We start from the raw sequence: 23,703 nt of genomic DNA, 5'->3' as shown, positions 1-23,703 counted from the left end.
GAGGAAAGATAGGTAGAGAGAGTTGAAGGAAGAGAATGAACGAAGAGACGAAGGTCCTGTCTTCCTTGTGGCAATAATTGAAGATACGTCTAACATTCCTTCCTCAACCATGACCATCAAGAGCAGACTGATTGGTCATTTGTCTCATTGCCGTTTATGGGATGGCTCTGACACTGAGTAATTGCTGCATTCTCCTATCTAAGGGCGATCAATGCAACCCGATGAAGGCCGTTGATACATTCCACACGCATGTAGGGGGTCATTAAAGCAGAAATGTTGTCTTGCTTACCCATCTGCAGCAAGTTGGCGGGAGTTAATTTAAGAGAGAGGCAGGAGAGCTGTCGAGGGAGGAGACAACACAAGAGACATCAGGAGCTTTCCCTGGGGAATGGTGGCTGGAAAAGGGCCAGGTGTAAACGCATTGGTGTAAACGTGCGTTCTGGAGAGGGCTTGTCAACCTGACGCCTGCTGCCAACTTCTCTGGTTCATTTTCCATCCAGCTCAATCCGACAACATGCATTTTCAACCCCCATGTGCTCGGTAACGCAGTCTCCTGATCTGTGAGAACCCACTCCCAGTCTAGTTCCTCAAGCTTCTTGAGCCTTTCAATGTATGAGCCTTCCCCTGTGTCAGTTATGCTGCAGCTCATGGATACAATAACTCACTCACGTAACCATGACCCGACTTGGGAGTGTTAGAATCACTACAGTGCAGAAGGAGGCCTTTCGGCCCAACGGGTCTGCACCAAGTGTCCGACAGAGCATCTTACGCAGGCCCACCCCCCCTCCCATAACCCCACACATTGACCATGGCTAACCCACCCAACCTACACACCTTGATTTGATTTGATTTGATTTATTATTGCCACATGTATTAGTATACGGTGAAAAGTATTGTTTCTTGTGCACTATACAGACAAAGCATACTGTTCATAGAGTACATAGGGGAGAAGGAAAGGAGAGGGTGCAGAATGTAGTGTTGCAGTTACAGATAGAGAAAGATCAGCTGAATATATGGTAGGTCCATTCAAAAGTCTGATGGCAGCCGGGAAGAAGCTGTTCTTGAGTCGGTTGGTGCGTGACCTCAGACTTTTGTGTCTTTTCCTGATGGAAGAAGGTGGAAGAGAGTGTGTCCATTGTACACTATGGGACAATTTAGCATGGCCAATCCACGTAACCTCCACATCTTTGCACACTAAGGGGCAATTTAGCATGGCAAATGCATCTCACCATCACATCTATGGACTGTGGGAGGAAACTGGAGCACCCGGAGGAAACCCACACAGACACGGGGAGAACGTGCAAACTCCACACAGACAGTGACCCAAGCCGGGAATCGAACCCGGGTTCCTGGCGCTGTGAGGCAGCAGTGCTAACCACTGTGCCGGCCCATTTTGTGGGAGGAAGGTCATCATAACCAAACTCGTTTCTGATTTTGGCCAACGCCCTCTTGGCACAGGTTCAATAGTGGCTACTAGGCAACCAGCAACCCTATCGTATATTAAGCTGATATTTCCCCTCATCCTATCTGTAGCTGCAATACTACATTCTGCACCCTCTCCCTTCCTTCTCCCCTATGTACTCTATGAACGGTATGCTTTGTCTGTGCAGCGTGCAAGAAACAATACTTTTCACTGTATAAAGTAAGGTTTAAGTTTTTAAAGTTTATTTATTAGTCACAAATAGGCTGACATTAACGCTGCAATGAAGTTACTCTGAAAATCCCCTAGTTGCCACACTCCGGCGCCTGTTCGGGTACACTGAGGGAGAATTTAGCACGGCTAATGCACCCTAACCAACACGTCTTTTGGAGTGTGGGAGGAAACCGGAGCACCCAGAGGAAACCCACGCAGACACGGGGAGAATGTGCAGACTCCACAGAGACAGTGAGCCAAGTTGGGAATTGAACCCAGGTCCCTGGCGCTGTGAGGCAGCAGCGCTAACCCACTGTGCCACCCCCAAAACATGCGACAATCATAAATCAAAAGGAAATCTCCCATCACAACCAGGAAGTGTTAATAATGGGGACTGCAGCACCCACTGTGGAGATCAATTAACTCAAATCTGAGTCTGCTCTGGGTTCCTCGCAGTGGTTGGGGAGTTGGAGGGTGGGGGAGGAGGTCGGGTGGAGGAGATGGGGGGGCAGGTTGGGTGGATGGGGAGGCGGAGAGCTCAACTCTTCCGTGACAGAATTAATCAATCGAGATTAATTCTGGAAGTCTCTTCCACTTACATCTGTTACTCAGCAGGGTGGGAGAGGAAGTGTTTCTAATCTGCGAGTAGCCTTGAGGCTTATTAATTCTTTATTTACACTGATTCAAGAGCAGAATCGCAATGTGCTGCTGCATTGTGGAAGGGACATTAAAATGTATTAGCAAGGCAGCTTTCCATCCATTACAATTAAACCCAACAGAGAGCTGCAATTGTTTCAGTAAAGGAAAACTATCGAATCCATAAAGGATTGTAAGTAAAGTTCCAACCCATAAATAAAAGGCAGGGGGGTGGAGTTAAGGCCATAGTCAGAGCAGCCGTGATCTACGAGCCATAGAAACCGTACAGTGCATGACAGGCCAATCGGTCCATCGAGCCTGTACTGACTCTCTGACAGTGCATCCCACCTAGCCCTCCCCTCCGCCCAATCCTCGTAACCCTGTGCATTTAGCATGGCCAATCCCCATAACAACACATCTTTGGACACTCTGGGGTAATTTAGCATGGCCAATCCCCCTAACATACACATTTTTGGACACTAAGGGGCAATTTAACATGGCTAATCCACCTAACCTGCACATCTTTGGAGCGTGGGAGGAAACCGGAGCACCCGGAGGAAACCCACGCAGACACGAGGAGAACGTGCAAACTCCACACAGACAGTGACCCAAGGCCGGAATTGGACCTGGGTCCCTGGCGCTGTGAGGCAGTGACGCTAACCACTGTGCCACCGCGCCGCCCAAATGACAGGGCAGACCAATGGTCCTGCTTTGTCTCGTGACTTCGAACAACCAATTTTCTGGGGGGGTTTTCCGTTTGCTTTTCAGCATGGGGAGGGGGAGGGGGAGGGGGAGGGGGACGGGGGGCGAGGAATGACGGCAAGAGTGGAAAATACCACCCGAGGTCAATGGACCGCCTCTCGCCCGCTATGATTCCCATGGTGGGTGGGACGGGAGAATTCCCCCACCCCCTCCCAACTCTTTGAACCGAGAGGCTGATAATGAGAAATTCCATCTTGGAGCTCAATGGACAGCTTTCCCCTTGTTAACTCGGACTGCCATTGGCAATCCCTCCCACCCCGCCCTCTCTTTCAGTAGACTTCCTTATTGAAGGGGTTAAAAGTATTGACTGCAGTAGAGCTTCCCTGTGAATTAAGTACAGAATAGTTCCTTGGGAAGCGGCTGTGAAGATGCCTTAGTGAAGTTCCCGCACGGGCGGTACAAATAAGGAACAAGAAGGTGAGAACTCCAATAAGCAGAGGCTGGTCACCATAACAACAGGTGTGAATGTGTGCAGCCATTGTTGGCGTGTTTCATTAGTGGTTAATCATTATAATTAGACAAGCATATCCAGGCTGGAACTGGTTAAGTATATTCACCTGATGTCAGTGAAATCATCAGAACTATGAGCTGGAATTGGATATCAATGACTTCAGAGCAAATCTATACTTGCGATTGGTATATTCAAATTACGTGTGAGATAATCAAAGGTATAACTGCCCGTGCCACGTATCACGCAGGAGGTCTGTACGCCACCTTGTGGAAGGTAGACCTCCTCACTATAGCCTGAATAAAGGCTGATTCAAAACTCTGAAAGCTCTGTCGAGGGTACAAATTGCGAATTCTGCTGGATAGCTGCAAACTTCTGTATCACTTAGCGTGACCCCTCAACCCAGCCAGTTCCCACCCCACCACTATTTAAGTATTTAATTGAACTCCCACTCTACTTCCGAGATGCTTCCAGTGCTAATATAGCAGCAGGGCAATCAGATGTACCAGATGGGTGGCCAACTATGATTACATGTATTCCTGGAGGTTTCATCACATGATTTGCTCCCACGCTCCAGCCATTAGTTGGCCAACTCTGCCATGTTTGTGGTGTACCGGTTTCCTTTGCCAGTTGGAAAGCCAATTGATTTATCAATCACACAGACTTATTATTCCCCCCCACTCCCCCATCTTGTTTTATATTCATTCGCGGGACACGGGCGTCACTGGCATTTATTGCCCATCCCTAATTGCCCTTTGAACTGAGTGGCTTGTGAAGCCATTTCAGAGGGCAGTTGAGAGTCAACCACATTGCTGTGGCTCTGGAGTCACATGTAGGCCAGACCGGGTAAGGACGGCAGATTTCTTTCCCTAAAGGACATTATTGAACCAGATGGGTTTTCCCCACAATCGACAATGGTTTCATGGTCATCAGATTCTTAATCCCAGATTTTTTTTCTTGAATTCAAATTCCACCATCTGCCGTGGCGGGATTCGAACCCCGGGTCCCCAGAACATTAGCTGAGTTTCTGGGATGAATAGTCTAGCGATAATACCACTAGACCATCGGCTCCGCCTATTTGCAATGTTTTTATCTCTAGCGGAGAGAAATATTGAAAGGAAAATGTAACAAAAACTATTTATTTTTAATGCCCCGATGATTTTTCCCCGGGGGACGCACACAGGGGGCTAATCTTCGCTGAGACCCCAGGCCCATTCTGGCGGGGGGGGGGGGGGCGTCCCCAGAGCTTTAGGGGCTCCTGAAGGAGGGGGAGGGGTGTTATAACGGAGGCCTATGACGGGGATAAAACCCGAACAAGGCTCTTGTACACCAGAGAGCAAGCATAGGCCCCTTCGATGGAAAATTCCAGAATGTCAACTTCTCGCTACATTCTAAACACAGTGAACAAAATGCCAGTAAATCTCCTCACACTAAAACTCTGCTGCCGGGTAACTGCAGCCCTGTTGAATAAGACTAATGTTCCACCAGATTTCCTCAAATACTTTTCATCCCAGAGGTACTGTGTCGGAAAGGTTAGAGTTGTAAGTAAAATTCATCAGTTCCACCAGTGCTCAGATGCATAATTAGCCCATTTATATTCGCCTCATAGAAATCATAGAAACATATCTTGTGAGAAATCCAGCCTGAATTTCAAAGCAGAGTGGAGGGGTTTTTTTTGGTCATGTTCGGGACTGCCGGCTATAATTTTGTGGCTTCGCCCCCACAGTCAAAACTCAGGGCAGCCGTAATAGGACTCAAATTTCAGTGACATGCCAGTACTCTGGCCTTCAGCCCGGACACTGGCGTTTAAAGATCGGAATTTTCGACCTGATACAGTTGTCAACCCCACTGGGTGTCATCCCGAAGGCCCGGTTTTTAGATGGGGGTGTGGGGGATGGGGGTGGTGGAATTTTAAACACTGTAGGCCAAGGGGTAACATTGCAACTCACTCCTCCTTCCCCCCCAAAACCGGCACACCTTCCTACTTCTGTGAACTCTGCTGCCCCTAACCTCACCGATACCAAGTCCCACAGGCCGTGAGCCCCCCCCCCCTCTTTGAGACTGTAAACGTAACCGTTTCATAGAATCCCCACAGTGCAGAAGGAGGCCATTCAGCCCATCAGGCCTGCACCAACCCAGCATCTTAGCCGGGCCCACACACTCCCTGCACACCCAATCCATGTAACCCCAAATCCACCTGACCTGTACATCTTGGGACACTAAGAGGCAATTTAGCACGGCCAATGCACCTAAACTGCACATCTTTCAGACTGTGGGGGGAAACCGGAGCAGCCGGAGGAAACCCACGCAGACACGGGGAGAACGTGCAAACTCCACACAGTCACCCAAGGCCGGAATGGAACCCAGATCCCAGGCGCTGTGAGGCAGCACTGCTAACCTCTGTGCCACAGTGCCGCTCACGGTAAAGGAATAGCATTTGCCATTCACTTTGCTGACAGTGTCCCACAGAGTTTTTACAGATATTAGGGTGGACACTTGCCTGGCCCATGTAGCACCCCCTGTAGGGAAATCTGTGGCATCTGTGATCCAAGTGGGCAACAGTGAAGCTCTTCACCCAATCAGGGCGTCACGGTGGCACAGTGGTTAGCACTGCTGCCTCACAGTGCCAGGGTCCCAGGTTCAATTCCGGCCTCGGGACACTGTCTGTGTGGAGTGTGCATGTTCTCCCCGTGTCTGTGTGGGTTTCCTCCGGGTGCTCCGGATTCCTCCCACAGTCCAAAGATGTGCGGGTTAGGTGGATTGGCCATGCTAAATTGACCCTAGTGTCAGGGGATTAGCAGGGTAAATGTGTGGGGTTACAGGGAATAGGGCCTGGGTGGGATTAGTGTCAGTGCAGACTCGATGGGCCGAATGGCCTCCTTCTGCACTGTAGGGATTCTATGATTCTGTGATTCTATGAATCCTCAATGAGTCACGCAGAGTCTAAACCAGGAAGTATAAAGCAGGAATTAGAAATTAAATTTCAATCAGGCACAGAAAGGTGAAATAAAGATTGAGAGAGAAAGCGGGGACTAAAAGAGAGATAAAAGAGGTGGAAAAAGTTTTTAAAAAAAGAATTGTGTCCAGGTTTCCAGAACTGTAGTTTGTGAAATCATTGCAATGAATTCTTGACACAGTTCTGTCAATTTTATCTTTCTTTCTGTTACCATCTGAGGGCCTGAAATTTGGGATTGGCTGTTCATAGAATCATAGAATCCCTACAGTGCAGAAGGAGGCCATTCAGCCCATCGAGTCTACATTGACCACAATCCCACCCAGGCCCTATTCCTGTAACCCCACATATATACCCTGCTAATCCCCCTGACACTAAGGGGCAATTTAACATGGCCAATCAATCTAACCCGCACATCTTTGGACTGTGGGAGGAAACTGGAGCACCCGGAGGAAACCCACGCAGATACGGGGAGAATGTGCAGACTCCAGACACACAGTGACCCGAGCCGGGAATCGAACCTGCGTCCCTGGCGCTGTGAGGCAGCAGTGCTAACCACTGTGCTGCCGTGTTCTTGGATAGAGTGTGAAAAATCAGCCAAGGTTTCAGCTCCTGGCTTTGTACAATGTTTCTCACTTTTAGTAACAGCAACATCTGGGGAGAGATGGTTGGGGGGGGGGGGGGGGGGGGTTGGGTTGCGGGGGGGTGTGTGGGGGGGCGTCGAGTGGGTGGGTGTTTAAGTGATAAAGAGAAGCAGCTTCAAAAGAATCTGTGCGTGCGTTAACTTGTACTAAAGCACCTGTTTCCTTCTCTAGTTGTTTCCAGCCAACACAGATGGCAACGAGGTGGTCCTGAACACGCTTACCCCACCTGTCCTGGCGCGTTTTGTTCGCATCCGTCCCCAGGTCTGGACGAATGGAATATCGATGCGTTTCGAGCTCTACGGGTGCCAGATTACAAGTAGGTCACCCCCTTTCCCAGATCCATCACCCACACCCATTCTACCTCCCTGCCAACTTTCCTCCCTCTCTCTATCACAAGTTCATAAGATATAGGGGCAGAATTAGGCCACTCGGCCCATCGAGTCCGCTCCGCCATTCGATCATGGCTGATATGCTCCTCATCCCCATTTTCCTGCCTTCTCCCCATAACCCTTCAACCCATTCCCAATTCAAAACCGAGTACAGAAAGATAAATTAGTGTAAAATAAGGTCCAGTGTTAGATATTATTTTGTGTCTTTCCTTGGTGACTTAGAAGAGTGAGATAGGGCCAGTATCATCATAGAATCCCCACAGTGCAGAAGGAGGCCATTCAGCCCATCAAGTCTGCACTGACCACAATTCCACCCAGGCCCTATTCCCATAACTCCTCCTTAAATTTACTCACTGTCCCAGCATCCACTGCACTTTGGGGTAGCGAATTCCACAGATTCACAACCCTTTGGGAGAAGTAGTTTCTCCTCAACTCTGTTTTAAATTTGCGACCCCTTATCCTAAGACTGTGACCCCTCATCCTAGAATGCCCCGCAAGAGGAAGCGTCCGCCCCATGTCTACTTTATCCATACGTTTTACCATTGTATGGCACGGTGGCACAGTGGTTAGCACTGCTGCCTCACAGCGCTAGGGACCCGGGTTCGATTCCCAGCTTGGGTCGCTGTCTGTGTGGAGTTTGCACATTCTCCCCGCGTCTGCGTGGGTTTCCTCTGGGTGCTCCGGTTTCCTCCCACACTCCAAAGGGTTAGGTGGATTGGCCATGCTAAATTGCCCCTCAGTGTCAGGGGGACTAGCTAGGGTAAATGCATGGGGATAGGGCCTGGGTGGGATTGTGATCAGTGCAGACTCCATGGTGTGAATGGCCTCCTTCTGCACTGTACAATTCTATGATCATCTTGTATCCCTCAACTTGATCTCCCCTCATTCTTCTAAATTCCAGAGAGTATCGGCCTAAACTGTTCAATCTCTCTCCGTACGACAAACCCCTCATCTCTGGAATCAATCCAGTGAACAGATAGGACGTGGGCATTTCTGGCAAAGCCAGCATTTCCTGCCCATCCCGAATTGCCCTTGATTTAAACATTCCAGAGGACAATTGAGAGTCAACCACATTGCTGTGGCTCTGGAGTCACATGTAGGGCAGACCGGGTAAGGACGGCAGATTTCCTTCCCTAAAGGACATTAGTGAACCAGGTGGATTTTTACGACAATCGACCATGGTTTCATGGTCATCAGTAGACTTTTAATTCCAAATTTTTATTGAATTCAAATTTCACCATCTGCCAAGGTGGGATTCGAACTTGGGTCCCCAGAACATTGCCCTGGGTGTCTGGATTACGATCTCAGTCACAATACCACTCCATGCCTCCCCATGCAATCTGTAAATGGGGCAATGGGCATCTGGTGCCTCCCTGATCAATGGGTAAAGCAGGCTATCTCCTTAACCAACAAGAGTCATGGATTGAGAAAGAAAGGAGGCCATTCGGCCCATCAAGTCTGCACCGACCACAATCTCATCCAGACCCTATCCCCACAACCCTGCAAACTCTCTGAGCCCTTTCAATTCCGGTGTCTTGAGGAACTCTCAATCTTATTCACTCGCCCTTCAGTCAGGCGGCACGGTGGCACAGTGGTTAGCACTGCTGCTTCACAGCGCCAGGGACCCAGGTTCAATTCCCGGCTCGGGTCACTGTCTGCAACCCCTAGATAGTCCCCCTGACACTAAGGGGCAATTTAGCAAGGCCAATCAACCTAACCCGCACATCTTTGGACTGTGGGAGGAAACCGGAGCACCCGGAGGAAACCCACGCAGTAGAAGGAGGCCATTCGGCCAATCGAGCCTGCGCCGACAACAATCCCAACTCGGCCCTATCCCCGTAACCCCACTTATTTATCCTGATAATTCCTGACATCCCCCTAAAACTGGGCGGCACGGTAGCCCAGTGGTTAGCACTGCTGCTTCACAGCTCCAGGGACCTGGGTTCGATTACCGGCTTGGGTCACTGTCTGTGTGGAGTTTGCACATTCTCCTCGTGTCTGCGTGGGTTTCCTCCGGGTGCTCCGGCTTCCTCCCACAGTCCAAAGATGTGCGGGTTAGGTTGATTGGCCATCCTAAAATTGCCCCTTAGTGTTCTGAGATGCGTAGGTTAGAGGAATTAGTGGGTAAAATATGTAAGGATATGGGGGTAGGGCCTGGGTGGGATTGTGGTCGGTGCAGACTCGATGGGCCGAATGGCCTCTTTCTGTACTGTAGGGTTTCTATGATTTCTATGATTTCTAAAACACTAAGGAGCAATTTAGCATGACCAGTCAACCTAATGTGCACATCTTTGGAGTGTGGGAGGAAACCGGAGCACCCGGAGGAAACCCACGCAGACACGGGGAGAACGTGCAAACTCCATACAGACAGTGACCCAAGCCGGGAATTGAACCCGGGTCCCTGGCGCTGTGAAGCAGCAGTGCTAACCACTGTGCCACCGTACCGCCTGACTGAAGGTCGAGTGAATAAGATTGAGACTTCCTCAAGACACCGGAATTGAAAGGGCTCAGAGAGTTTGCAGGGTTGTAGAGCTTGGCGGGGGGGTGTGGGGGATGGAGGTAAGGAATGGTGAGACCATTGGGGCGTCATAGAGGTTTGCAGCATGGAAACAGGCCCTTCGGCCCAACTTGTCCATGCCACCCTTTTTTTTAAAACCCCTAAGCTAATCCCAATTGCCCGCATTTGGCCCATATCCCTCTATACCCATCGTACCCATGTAACTATCTAAATGCTTTTTAAAAGATAAAATTGTACCCGTCTCTACTACTACCTCTGGCAGCTTGTTCCAGACACTCACCACCCTCTGTGTGAAAAAATGGTCCCTCTGGACACTTTTGTATCTCTCCCCTCTCACCTTAAACCTATGCCCTCTAGTTTTAGACTCCCCTACCTTTGGGAAAAGATATTGACTATCTAGCTTGTCTATGCCCCTCATTATTTTATAGTCCTCTATAAGATCACCCCTCAGCCTCCTACGCTCCAGAGAGAAAAGTCCCAAGTGATTTACATTGGTAGATTATTTGGCGAGGCCTGTTGATCTGATGTAGACCACATAGACCTGTTGAGTTCCAGTGCAAAGTGCCCAATGGCCCACGTTGACTCCCTCTCTCTTTTGGCAGACGCACCTTGCTCCGATATGCTGGGAATGCTTTCTGGACTCATCCCCGACTCCCAGATCACCGCCTCCTCCACCAGGGACTACCACTGGGCATCGGGCAGTGCCCGGCTTGTGGCCAGCCGATCCGGGTGGTACCCCCGGCAGCCTCACCCTCCGCCCGGCACGGAGTGGCTCCAAGTGACCTTGCCCACCCCCAAGACTGTCAGCGCCATCATCATCCAGGGGGCGCGAGGAGCATCGGTGGTGGAAGGCGGGACCACCGGGGAAAACAAGGCTTTCGTGCGGAAGTTTAAACTGGCTTACAGCATGAACGGGCTCAACTGGACATTTGTGAAGGAATCCGGAGGCTCACGACACAAGGTATAGCCCCTCAAACTCTCCAATCTTTGTAACTCGTCCATACCCACTGTAGACAACCAATTTCTGACACAAGTATAAGTTCTAATGCACTAGAACGGCACGGTTTTGATCTGATCTGATTTGATTTATTATTGTCACATGTATTAACATACAGTGAAAAGTATTGTTTCTTGCGCGCTACACAGACAAAGCATACCGTTCATAGAGAAGGAAAGGAGAGAGTGTAGAATGTTACAGTCATAGCTAGGCTGTAGAGAAAGATCAACTTAATGCAAGGTAAGTCCATTCGAAAGTCTGACGCAGTAGGGAAGAAGCTGTTCTTGAGTCGGTGGCACAGTGGTTAGCACTGCTGCCTCAAAGCACCAGGGACCCGGGTTCGATTCCCGGCTTGGGTCACTGTTTGTGTGGAGTTCGCACGTTTTCCTTGTGTCTGCATGGGTTTCCTCCGGGTGCTCCGGTTTCCTCCCACAGTCCAAAGATGTGCGACTTAGGTGGACTGGCCGTGCTAAATTAACCCTAGTTTCAGGAGGATTAGCAGGGTAAATGGGGTTTCAGGCCTGGGTGGGATTGTGGTCGGTGCAGACTCGATGGGCCGAATGGCCTCCTTCTGCACTGTAGGGATTCCATGATTCTATGATAATGCAAGCGCAAAGGTGGGTGAGGAAGGATGTTGAGAGAGGGTGTCGAGAAGAATTACCAGAAAAGTATAACTCAGAAAATGGAAGTGGAAACTTTAGTCGCATGGGGCTCTCTCCAGGTTCAGGTGATGCCAGGAACTTGTATCTGTCTAGTTTAACGTGCATAAAAATCTCCTTGAGATTCCATCACAGATTGGGAACTGGGATGAAGTGTTGAGGGCAGATTAGATTTTTTACTTTCCTGTCTTATCTGCAGTGAAATTACTGTTGATTGCGCACATTGTAAACTCCTGCCTTCAAGCGGAAAGGCTTCAGGAACAGTTAACGCATGCACCAGCAGCCTGGTGCTTAATGCCAAGCGCCTGTGTGCCAATCCATCCCTCACCCCTTTCCGGGTGGCAGCAGGAGTTCGAGGGGAGCCCGAAAGCGCTGCCGGAAAGAGTTTTTAAAGTTTATTTATCAGTGTCACAAGTAGGCTTACATTAACACTGCAATGAAGTTACTGTTGAAAATCCCCTAGTCACCACACTCCGGCACCTGTTCGGGTACACTGAGGGAGAATTTAGCATGGCCAATTGTACCTAACCAGCACGTCTCTCGGACTGTGGGAGGAAACTGGAGCACCCAGAGGAAACCCACGCAGACACGGGGAGAACGTGCAGACTCCTCACAGACAGTAACCCGAAGCCGGAATTGAACCCGGGTCCCTGGCGCTGTGAGGCAGCAGTGTTAACCACTGTGCCACCGAGCGGATTCAATTGTAATTTTCGAAAGGGTGTTTACTTGAAGGGGGAAAATTTGCCGGGCGATGAGGAAATGGCAAGGTGGAATGGGATTGTTCATGGAGCTCTTTCAATGGGTCAGCAGCGGCACAGTGGCTGAATGGCCTCATTCTGCTCTGCACCATTCAATGATTCCATTCTGTAATCGGAACAGCAAAACTTGAGACACAAAGGATACACGGGGGAAATGGACGGAAAATCAAGCGGGAGGCGACAGAACACCATTTATATACACAAAAAAACCCATGCTTCTTCATTCCCAGAGAATGAAAGGAAAAGCCCGCTGCCTGTCTGGGTTTGCTAATTAATAATTTAGTGAATTGGTTTCCAGCTGACTTCATTTCCAACTTCTAGCTAAGGGCTACATGGCAAATAAAATATTCAGAGCAGTTTGCAACACTTGCATCCCCTCCACAACCCTGAAAGAAAGAATAAGAGAGAGAGAGCATCTTACATCCCCTTCATTGTCCGCAAGAAGCGCCGTCTCCGGTGTAATGTGGGAAGCGCGGCAGCCGGTTTGCACACAGCAAGATCCCATAAACAGCATTGCTGTTATTTGGTGTTGCCGGCATTTGGCAGCACGGCGGCACGGCAGCTAGTGCCGCTGCCTCATTGACCCAGGTTCAATCCCGGCCTCGGGCAACTGTCTGTGTGGAGTTTGCACGTTCTCCCCGTGTCTGCGGGGGTTTCCTCCGGGTGCTCCGATTTCCTCCTACAGTCCAAAGATCGAATCATAAAATCTCTACAGTGCAGAAGGAGGCCATTCGGCCCATCGAGTCTGCACCGACCACATTCCCACCCAGGTCCTATCTCCATAACCCCATGCATTTGCCGTAGCTAGTCGCCTTGACACCAAAGGGCAATTTAGCATGGCCAGTCTACCTAACCTGCACATCTTTGGACTGTGGGAGGAAACCGGTGCACCTGGAGGAAACCCACGCAGACACGGGGAGAACGTGCAGACTCCGCACAGACAGTGACCTAAGCCGGGAATCGAACCCAGGTCCCTGCCACTGTGAGGCAGCAGTGCTAACCACTGTGCCACCGTGCCACCCACATTAGGGTAAGGCGTAGGGTGTGTTGTAGAGTTGAAGATTCTCCCTTTCGAGTTGTCTGCGTGAGTAGACGTTAACAGATTCCAGGACACCGCGTTAGTCCTGGCCAATGTTTATTCCTTCCTGTGTTGCTTCTGGGAGATTGCTGTGAGAGACACTGTGGGAGACACTTCCCACAGTAACTACACTTCACCAAAACACACTGCGGGTTGTTAATCACTTTGGGATACCTCACGGTTGAGAAAGGCGTTAAGGAAATGCAAGTCTTTCCTTTGGTTTAGCCAATGCGGCTGTAATTCAGGAGCTGTGTCAGTTTGTCTTCTGACTCTTTGGTCAATCCCACTCACTCTGTCTCTCCTCCTGGCCCCTCAGATGTTCGAAGGGAACATGAACTACGACACTCCTGAGATCCGGAGGTTTGATCCAGTGCCTGCACGGTTTGTCCGGGTGTATCCAGAGAGATGGTCTCCAGCTGGGATTGGAATGCGCTTTGAACTGCAGGGCTGTGATTTACTGGGTAGGTGCATTTCAAACATTGTCACTGGTGTGTGTGTGTGTGTTTGTGTGAGTGTGTGTGTGAGTGTGTGTGTGAGTGTGTGTTTGTGTCTGTGTGAGTGTGTGTGTGAGTGTGTGTTTGTGTCTGCAAGCTTGTATGTGTGTGTGTGTGTGTACATGTATGTCCGTGCATGTGCATAAGTGTATATGTGTGTGAGTGTATGTGTGTGTATATATGAGTGTGTAAATGGAGGTGTGTGTAAATGTGTGTGAGTGTATGTGTGTGTGTATGTAAATGTGTGTGAGTGTATGTGTGTGTGTATGTATATGTGTGTGAGTGTATGTGTGTGTGTATGTATATGTGTGTGAGTGTATGTGTGTGTGTCTGTGTACATTCTGTGTATATTCTGTCTGTATCAGGGTGATTTGATGGTTATTATTCTCTGACAGAGTGGCATTGTCAACATCAGTGACCTCATGTTTCACTCAAATTCCGTTTCGCAACTTTTACAGATATCATCTCTGTAAGCTCCTGATCGATATCAGTCATGTACTCACAAATTCTCACTGAAACGCATGTCCACTGACTCATTCACATTCCTGTTTATACTCCGGCTCACCCACACAGATCAGGTTCTCAGACACAATCATCGCACACACAATCACACTCACTCACTATCGCACTCAAAAACTAACACCACCCTCCTCATTCATTACAGTGCTCACACTCACTCACACTCACACTCACTCTCACTCACTCACACTGGAGCTCACACTCACTCACATTCACTCACACCCACTCACACTCACTCACATTGGAACTCACACTCACTCACACCCTGGAACTCATGCTCACTCATTCACTCATTCACTCACACTCACTCACGCTCTCACATTCACTCACACCCACTCACACTGGAACTCACACTCACTCACTCACACCCTGGAACTCATGCTCACTCATTCACTCATTCACTCACACTCACTCACGCTCTCACATTCACTCACACCCACTCACACTGGAACTCACACTCACTCACTCACACCCTGGAACTCATGCTCACTCATTCACTCACACTCACTCACACCCACTCACACTCACTCACATCCACTCACACTCACTCACATTGGAACTCACACTCACTCACTCACACCCTGGAACTCATGCTCACTCATTCACTCACACTCACTCACATCCACTCACATTGGAACTCACATTCACTCACTCACACTGGAACTCATGCTCACTCATTCACTCATTCACTCACACTCACTCACATCCACTCACACTCACTCACATTGGAACTCACACTCACTCACATTGGAACTCACACTCACTCACTCACACCCTGGAACTCATGCTCACTCATTCACTCATTCACTCACACTCACTCACATTTACTCACACCCACTCACTCACACTCAATCACACTCACACTCACACATCCACTCACTCACACGCCCACTTACACACCCACACACTCACACTAACTCACACCCACTCATACCCACTCACACACACTCACACTGGGACTCACACTCACACTGGGACTCACACTGGGTCTCACACTCACTCTCCCTGGGTCTCACACTTACATACATTCACACACACACGCACACACACACATACACACACACGTACACATACACAGGCACACACACACACATAGACTTATGTACACACACTCACAGACTTATGTACACACACACACACACACATGCATACACAAACATGGACACACATACATAAGTACGTAAGAACTAGGAGCAGGAGTAGGCCATCTGGCCCCTCGAGCCTGCTCCGCCATTCAATAAGATCATGGCTGATCTTTTTGTGGACTCAGCTCCACTTACCTGCCCGCTCACCATAACCCTTAATTCATTTACTGTTCAAAAATGTATCTATCCTTGCCTTAAAAGCATTCAATGAGGTAGCTTCAACTGCTTCACTGGGCAGGGAATTCCACAGATTCACAACCCTTTGTGTGAAGAAGTTCCTCCTCAACTCAGTCCTAAATCTGCTTCCCCTTATTTTGAGGCCATGCCCCCTAGTTCTAGTTTCACCCGCCAGTGGAAACAATCTCCCTGCTTCTATCTTATCTATTCCCTTCATAATCTTATATGTTTCTATAAGATCTCCCCTCATTCTTCTGAATTCCAATAGACACGCACATACACACTGACACACATGTATCCACACACACACTCAAACACATACACATACACATCACGTACACACGTACCCACATTTACACATGTGCACACACACACACACACGAACACACACACACACACACACACGTACACACACAATGACACACACGTAAACAGCTGGCACGGTGGTACAGTGGTTAACACTGCCGCCTCATAGCACCAGGGATCCGGGTTCAATTCCCAGCTTGGGTCACTGTCTGTGCGGAGTTTGCACGTTCTCCCCATGTCTGCATGGGTTTCCTCCGGGTGCTCCGGTTTCCTCCCACAGTCTGGTTAGGTGCATTGGCCGTGCTAAATTCTCCCTCAGTGTACCCGAACAGGCCCCAGAGTGTGGCGATTGGGGGATTTTCACAGTAACTTCATTGCAGTGTTAATGTAAGCCTACTTGTGACATTAATAAATAAACTTTAAACGCACACCAGACACACACTCTCAGGCACGACACAATAATTTGGTCACATTATTTGCCGAGAAACAGTGCAAAAATACTTTGAAATGTTCCATAGTCTCAAACAAATAGCCCAGATGTGGAGTTTATTTCTTGATGAACGTAGGGACTTCTCAAAGGGATTAGTCTCTTGATAGTTTGAAATATGGCGGAGATGGACTCAGGGAGTAAGAGTGTGTCTTGGCCTCTGCGGTTTGTGTTTCCAGTTCTGCTAACCCTCCCTTATGAATTGGTAATTGTCAATTTTATTTTCTTAAAAGTGAAGGCAGTGAATGCCCTGGGCTGTTCGCCAGATGTCTGGGTGTGGGGAAGTACTTACTGAAACCACATCTCAAATTCGCGGCCTCTGAGTTGCCGGTGCAGGAAGTCAGCAAAGCGAAAGGCTCTGTTCTTAATCAGCCACCGAGGGGTTAGAATAAACCGGCTCCACAAACAAGGTCTCTCTCCGCCACACCGACCGTCCCCCCACCTCCCCCCATCATCCCTTCCCTTCCCCCCCGGCAACCTACCCCCGGCTCCCCTCGAGCCCAGTTCCGCAGCCTGCAAAGGGAAGGGGTGTATTCTGACAGGGGCAGGCTCCTTTACAAGAACGGACCGCTGGAGGGGCCCAGCGTGTTGTTCCCAGCACACGGACGGGAGGGCGACACCACACGGAATGTGGCACTGCCCTGTGGTCTCATTCTGTGAAGCCCTCGGAGCGAATCTCCCATGCGGATCGCTGCACCCAACCGCAACGCATGGGAGGCTCCTGATAAGATCCCCCTCAGATCTCCAACTCATTACCAGCTTTTATCTCTCCCCTCCATTTGCTTTTAATTATTTTTATCCTCGCTCATTTGCTCAGAACAGCCTGGCTCCCGTAATCCTCATCAGCCACACCCAACAGTCCTTCCTCCCCCACATGCCCCCCTCCCCTCTTCTCCATCACTTGAGATCCCTACGATAATCAGTAAAGGACATCCTTACACCCATCGGCATGTTCAGTGGGTAATATTCATTAGGAGGTGCCTACCAGTAGTTTACTGGAAGCTGTGTCTATTGTCCACTTATAGTTTAGTGGAAGCTGTGTGTCATCGTCCAGTGGTAGTGTACTGGAAGTTGAGTCTGATTGTCGAGTTGTAGTTTACTGGAAACTGTTTCCGATTGTCCAGTTGTAGTTTACTGGAAGCTGTGTCTGATTGTCCAGTTGTAAATTACTGGAAGCTGTGTCTGATTGTCCAGTTGTAGTTTACAGGAAGATGTCTCTGATTCTCCAGTTGTAGTTTACTGGAAACTGTGTCTGATTGTCCAGTTGTAGTTTACTGGAAACTGTTTCCGATTGTCCAGTTGTAAATTACTGGAAGCTGTGTCTGATTGTCCAGTTGTAGTTTACAGGAAGATGTCTCTGATTCTCCAGTTGTAGTTTACTGGAAACTGTGTCTGATTGTCCAGTTGTAGTTTACTGGAAGCTGTGTCTGATTGTCCAGTTGTAGTTTACTGGAAGCTGTGTCTGATTGTCCAGTTGTAGTTAACTGGAAGCTGTGTGTGATTGTCCAGTTGTAGTTTAGTGGAAGCTGTGTCTGATTGTCCAGTTGTAGTTTAGTGGAAGCTGTGTCTGATTGTCAAGTTGTAGTGTACTGGAAGCTGTGTCTGATTGTCCAGTTGTAGTTTACTGGAAGCTGTGTCTGATTGTCCAGTTGTAGTTTACTGGAAGCTGTGTCTGATTGTCCAGTTGTAGTTTACTGGAAGCTGTATGTGATTGTCCAGTTGCAGTTTAGTGGACGCTGTGTGTGATTGTCCAGTTGTAGTTTAGTGGAAGCTGTGTCTGATTGTCCAGTTGTAGTTTACTGGAAGCTGTGTCTGAATGTCCAGTTGTAGTTTAGTGGAAGCTGTGTCTGATTGTCCAGTTGTAGTTTACTGGATGCTGTGTCTGATTATCCAGTTGTAGTTTACTGGAAGCTGTGTCTGATTGTCCAGTTGTAGTTTACTGGAAGTTGTGTCTGATTGTCCAGTTGTAGTTTACAGGAAGCTGTGTCTATTGTCTAGTTGTAGTTCAGTGCAAGCTGTGTCTGATTGTCCAGTTGTAGTTTACTGGAAGCTGTGTCTAATTGTCCAGTTGTAGTTTACCGGAAGCTGTGTGTGATTGTCCAGTTGTAGTTTACTGGAAGCTGTGTCTGATTGTCCAGACGTGGTTTACTGGAAGCTGTGTCTGATTGTCCAGTTGTGGTTTACTGGAAGCTGTGTCTGATTGTCCAGTTGTAGTTTACTGGAAGCTGTGTCTATTGTCCAGTTGTAGTTTACTGGAAGCTGCGTCTGAGTGTCCAGTTGTAGTTGAGTGGAAGCTGTGTCTGATTGTCCAGTTGTTGTTTACTGGAAGGTGTGTCTGATTGTCCAGTTGTAGTTTACTGGAAGCTGTGTCTATTGTCCAGTTGTAGTTGAGTGGAAGCTGTGTCTATTGTTCAGTTGTAGGTTAGAGGAAGCTGTGTCTATTGTTCAGTTGTAGTTTCCTGGAAGCTGTGTCTGATTGTCCAGTTGTAGTTTACTGGAAGCTGTGTCTGATTGTCCAGTTGTAGTTTACTGGAAGCTGTGTCTGATTGTCCAGTTGTAGTTTCCTGGAAGCTGTGTCCGATTGTCCAGTTGTAGTTGACTGGAAGCTGTGTCTGATTGTACAGTTGTAGTTTACTGGAAGCTGTGTCTGATTGTCCAGTTGTAGTTTACTGGAAGCTTTGTCTGATTGTCCAGTTGGAGTTTACTGGAAACTGTGTCTGACTGTCCAGTTGTAGTTTACTGGAAGCTGTGTCTGACTGTCCAGTTGTAGTTTACTGGAAGCTGTGTCTGACTGTCCAGTTGTAGTTTACTGGAAGCTGTGTCTGATTGTCCAGTTGTAATTTTTCTGGAAGCTGTGTCTGATTGTCCAGTTGTAGTTTACTGGAAGCTGTGTCTGATTGTCCAGTTGTAGTTTACTGGAAGCTGTGTGTGATTGTCCAGTTGTAGTTTACTGGAAGCTGTGTCTGATTGTCCAGACGTGGTTTACTGGAAGCTGTGTCTGATTGTCCAGTTGTGGTTTACTGGAAGCTGTGTCTGATTGTCCAGTTGTAGTTTACTGGAAGCTGTGTCTATTGTCCAGTTGTAGCTTACTGGAAGCTGCGTCTGAGTGTCCAGTTGTAGTTGAGTGGAAGCTGTGTCTGATTGTCCAGTTGTTGTTTACTGGAAGGTGTGTCTGATTGTCCAGTTGTAGTTTACTGGAAGCTGTGTCTATTGTCCAGTTGTAGTTTACTGGAAGCTGTGTCTATTGTTCAGTTGTAGTTTAGTGGAAGCTGTGTCTGATTGTCCAGTTGTAGTTTACTGGAAGCTGTGTCTGATTGTCCAGTTGTAGTTTACTGGAAGCTGTGTCTGATTGTCCAGTTGTAGTTTACTGGAAGCTGTGTCTGATTGTCCAGTTGTAGTTTACTGGCAGCTGTGTCTATTGTCCAGTTGTAGTTTACTGGAAGCTGTGTCTATTGTCCAGTTGTAGTTTACTGGACGTTGTGTCTGATTGTCCAGTTGTAGTTTACTGGAAGCTGTGTCTATTGTCCAGTTGTAGTTTACTGGAAGCTGTGTCTATTGTCCAGTTGTAATTTACTGGAATCTGTGTCTGATTGTCCAGTTGTAGTTTACTGGAAGCTGTGTCTGATTGTCCAGTTGTAGTTTACTGGCAGCTGTGTCTATTGTCCAGTTGTAGTTTACTGGAAGCTGTGTCTGATTGTCCAGTTGTAGTTTACTGGAAGCTGTGTCCGATTGTCCAGTTGCAGTTTACTGGAAGCTGTGTCTGATTGTCCAGTTGTAGTTTATTGGAGGCTGTGTCTGATTGTCCAGTTGCAGGTTACTGGAAGCTGTGTCTGATTGTCCAGTTGTAGTTTATTGGAAGCTGGGTCTGATTGTCCAGTTGTAGTTTATTGGAAGCTGGGTCTGATTGTCCAGTTGTAGTTTACTGGAAGCTGTGTCTGATTCTCCAGTTGTTGTTTATTGGATGCTGTGTCTGATTGTCCAGTTGTAGTTTATTGGAAGCTGGGTCTGATTGTCCAGTTGTAGTTTACTGGAAGCTGTGTGTGATTGTCCAGTTGTAGTTTACTGGAAGCTGTGTCCGATTGTCCAGTTGTAGTTTACTGCAAGCTGTGTCTATTGTCCAGTTGCAGTTTACTGGAAGCTGTGTCCGATTGTCCAGTTGTAGTTTACTGGTAGCTGTGTCTAATTGTCCAGTTGTAGTTTACTGGAAGCTGTGTCCGATTGTCCAGTTGTAGTTTACTGGAAGCTGTGTCTATTGTCCAGTTGTAGTTGAGTGGAAGCTGTGTCTGATTGTCCAGTTGTAGTTTACTGGAAGCTGTGTCTGATTCTCCAGTTGTTGTTTATTGGATGCTGTGTCTGATTGTCCAGTTGTAGTTTACTGGAAGCTGTGTCTGATTGTCCAGTTGTGGTTGACTGGAAGCTGTGTCTGATTGTCCAGTTGTAGTTTACTGGAAGCTGTGTCTATTGTCCAGTTGTAGTTTACTGGAAGCTGTGTCTATTGTTCAGTTGTAGTTTACTGGAATCTGTGTCTGATTGTCCAGTTGTAGTTTACTGGAAGCTGTGTCTGATTGTCCAGTTGTGGTTTACTGGAAGCTGGGTCTGATTTTCCAGTTGTTGTTTACTGGAAGCTGTGTCTATTGTTCAGTTGTAGTTTACTGGAAGCTGTGTCTGATTGTCCAGTTGTAGTTTACTGGAAGCTGGGTCTGATTGTCCAGTTGTAGTTTAGTGGAAGCTGTGTCTGATTGTCCAGTTGTAGTTTACTGGAAGCTGGGTCTGATTATCCAGTTGTAGTTTGCTGGACGCTGTGTCTGATTGTCCAGTTGTGGTTTACTGGAAGCTGTGTCTGATTGTCCAGTTGTAGTTTCGTGGACGTTGTTTCTGATTGTCCAGTTGTAGTTTAGTGGAAGCTGCGTCTGAGTGTCCAGTTGTAGTTGAGTGCAAGTTGTGTGTGATTGTCTAGCTGTAGTTTACTGGAAGCTGTGTCTGATTGTCCAGTTGTAGTTTACTGGAAGCTGTGTCTGATTGTCCAGTTGTAATTTACTGGAAGCTGTGTCGATTGTCCAGTTGTAGTTTACTGGAAGCTGTGTCTGATTGTCCAGTTGTAGTTTACTGGAAGCTGTGTCTGATTGTCCTGTTGGAGTTTACTGGATGCTGTGTCCAATTGTCCAGTTGTAGTTTACTGGAAGCTGTGTCTGATTGTCCAGTTGTAGTTTACTGGAAGCTGTGTCTGATTGTCCAGTTGTAGTTTACTGGATGCTGTGTCTGACTGTCCAGTTGTAGTTTACTGGAAGCTGTGTCCGACTGTCCTGTTGTAGTTTACTGGAAGCTGTGTCCGATTGTCCAGCTGTAGTTTACTGGAAGCTGTGTCTGATTGTCCAGTTGTAGTTTACTGGAAGCTGTGTCTGACTGTCCAGTTGTAGTTTACTGGAAGCTGTGTCGATTGTCCAGTTGTAGTTTACTGGAAGCTGTTTCTGATTGTCCAGTTGTAGTTTACTGGAAGCTGTGTCTGATTGTCCAGTTGTAGTTTACTGCAAGCTGTGTCTGATTGTCCAGTTGTAGTTTACTGGAAGCTGTGTCTGACTGTCCAGTTGTAGTTTACTGGAACCTGTGCCTATTGTCCGGTTGTAGTTTACTGGAATCTGTGCCTGATTGTCCACTGTAGTTTAGTGGAAGCTGTGTCTGATTGTCCCGTTGTAGTTTACTGGAAGCTGTGTCTGATTGTCCAGTTGTAGTTTACTGGAAGCTGTGTCTGATTGTCCAGTTGTAGATTACTGGAAGCTGTGTCCGATTGTCCAGTTGTAGTTTACTGCAACCTGTGTCTATTGTCCAGTTGCAGTTTACTGGAAGCTGTGTCCGATTGTCCAGTTGTAGTTTACTGGAAGCTGTGTCTAATTGTCCAGTTGTAGTTTACTGGAAGCTGTGTCTGATTGTCCAGTTGTAGTTTACTGGAAGCTGTGTCTATTGTCCAGTTGTAGTTGAGTGGAAGCTGTGTCTGATTGTCCAGTTGTAGTTTACTGGAAGCTGTGTCTGATTGTCCAGTTGTAGTTTACTGGAAGCTGTGTCTATTGTCCAGTTGTAGTTTATTGGAAGCTGTGTCTGATTGTCCAGTTGTAGTTTACTGGAAGCTGTGTCTGATTGTCCAGTTGTAGTTTCCTGGAAGCTGTGTCTGATTGTCCAGTTGTAGTTTACTGGAAGCTGTGTCTAATTGTCCAGTTGTAGTTTACTGGAAGCTGTGTCTGATTGTCCAGTTGTAGTTTACTGGAAGCTGTGTCTATTGTCCAGTTGTAGTTGACTGGACGCTGTGTCTGATTGTCCAGTTGTAGTTTACTGGATGCTGTGTCTGATTGTCCAGTTGTAGTTTACTGGAAGCGGTGTCTGATTGTCCAGTTGTAGTTTACTGGAAGCTGTGTCTATTGTCCAGTTGTAGTTGAGTGGAAGCTGTGTCTATTGTCCAGTTGTAGTTGACTGGAAGCTGTGTCCAATGGTCCAGTTGTGGTTTACTGGAAGCTGTGTGTGATTGTCCAGTTGCAGTTTACTGGAAGCTGTGTGTGATTGTCCGGTTGTATTTTACTGGAAGCTGTGTCTGACTGTCCAGTTGTAGTTTAATGGAAGCTGTGTGTGATTGTCCAGTTGTAGTTTACTGGAAGCTGTGTGTGATTGTCCAGTTGTAGTTTACTGGAAGCTGTGTCTGATTGTCCATTGTAGTTTACTGGAAGCGGTGTCTGATTGTCCAGTTGTAGTTTACTGGAAGCTGTGTCTATTGTCCAGTTGTAGTTGAGTGGAAGCTGTGTCTGATTGTCCAGTTGTAGTTTACTGGAAGCTGTGTCTGATTGTCCTGTTGTAGTTTACTGGAAGCTGTGTCTGATTGTCCAGTTGTAGTTTACTGGAAGCTGTGTCTGATTGTCCAGTTGTAGTTTACTGGACGCTGTGTCTATTGTCCAGTTGTAGTTTACTGGAAGCTGTGTCTGATTGTCCTGTTGTAGTTTACTGGAATCTGTGTCTGATTGTCCAGTTGTAGTTGAGTGGAAGCTGTGTCTATTGTCCAGTTGTAGTTGACTGGAAGCTGTGTCCAATGGTCCAGTTGTGGTTTACTGGAAGCTGTG

The 23,703-nt window shown here is 47.9% G+C and overlaps 1 protein-coding gene across 2 annotated transcripts in view; it reads left to right on the top strand.

Moving 5' to 3' along the window:
• Window positions 1-23,703, top strand: part of nrp2a (neuropilin 2a) — a 174,598-nt gene that overhangs the window by 60,748 nt on the left and 90,147 nt on the right. For both annotated transcript variants that reach the window (XM_078228915.1, XM_078228916.1), the window contains exons 8-10: window positions 7,248-7,392; window positions 10,586-10,944; window positions 13,792-13,936. In XM_078228915.1, coding sequence (XP_078085041.1) covers window positions 7,248-7,392; window positions 10,586-10,944; window positions 13,792-13,936 — 649 coding nt within the window. The remainder of the gene's footprint in view (window positions 1-7,247; window positions 7,393-10,585; window positions 10,945-13,791; window positions 13,937-23,703) is intronic.

Source organism: Mustelus asterias, chromosome 14, assembly GCF_964213995.1.
Source record: "Mustelus asterias chromosome 14, sMusAst1.hap1.1, whole genome shotgun sequence".
In the NCBI taxonomy this organism is placed as follows: domain Eukaryota; kingdom Metazoa; phylum Chordata; class Chondrichthyes; order Carcharhiniformes; family Triakidae; genus Mustelus; species Mustelus asterias.
The sequence above is the reverse complement of the archived record's forward strand: the minus strand, read 5'-3'. Positions and strand labels throughout refer to the sequence as shown.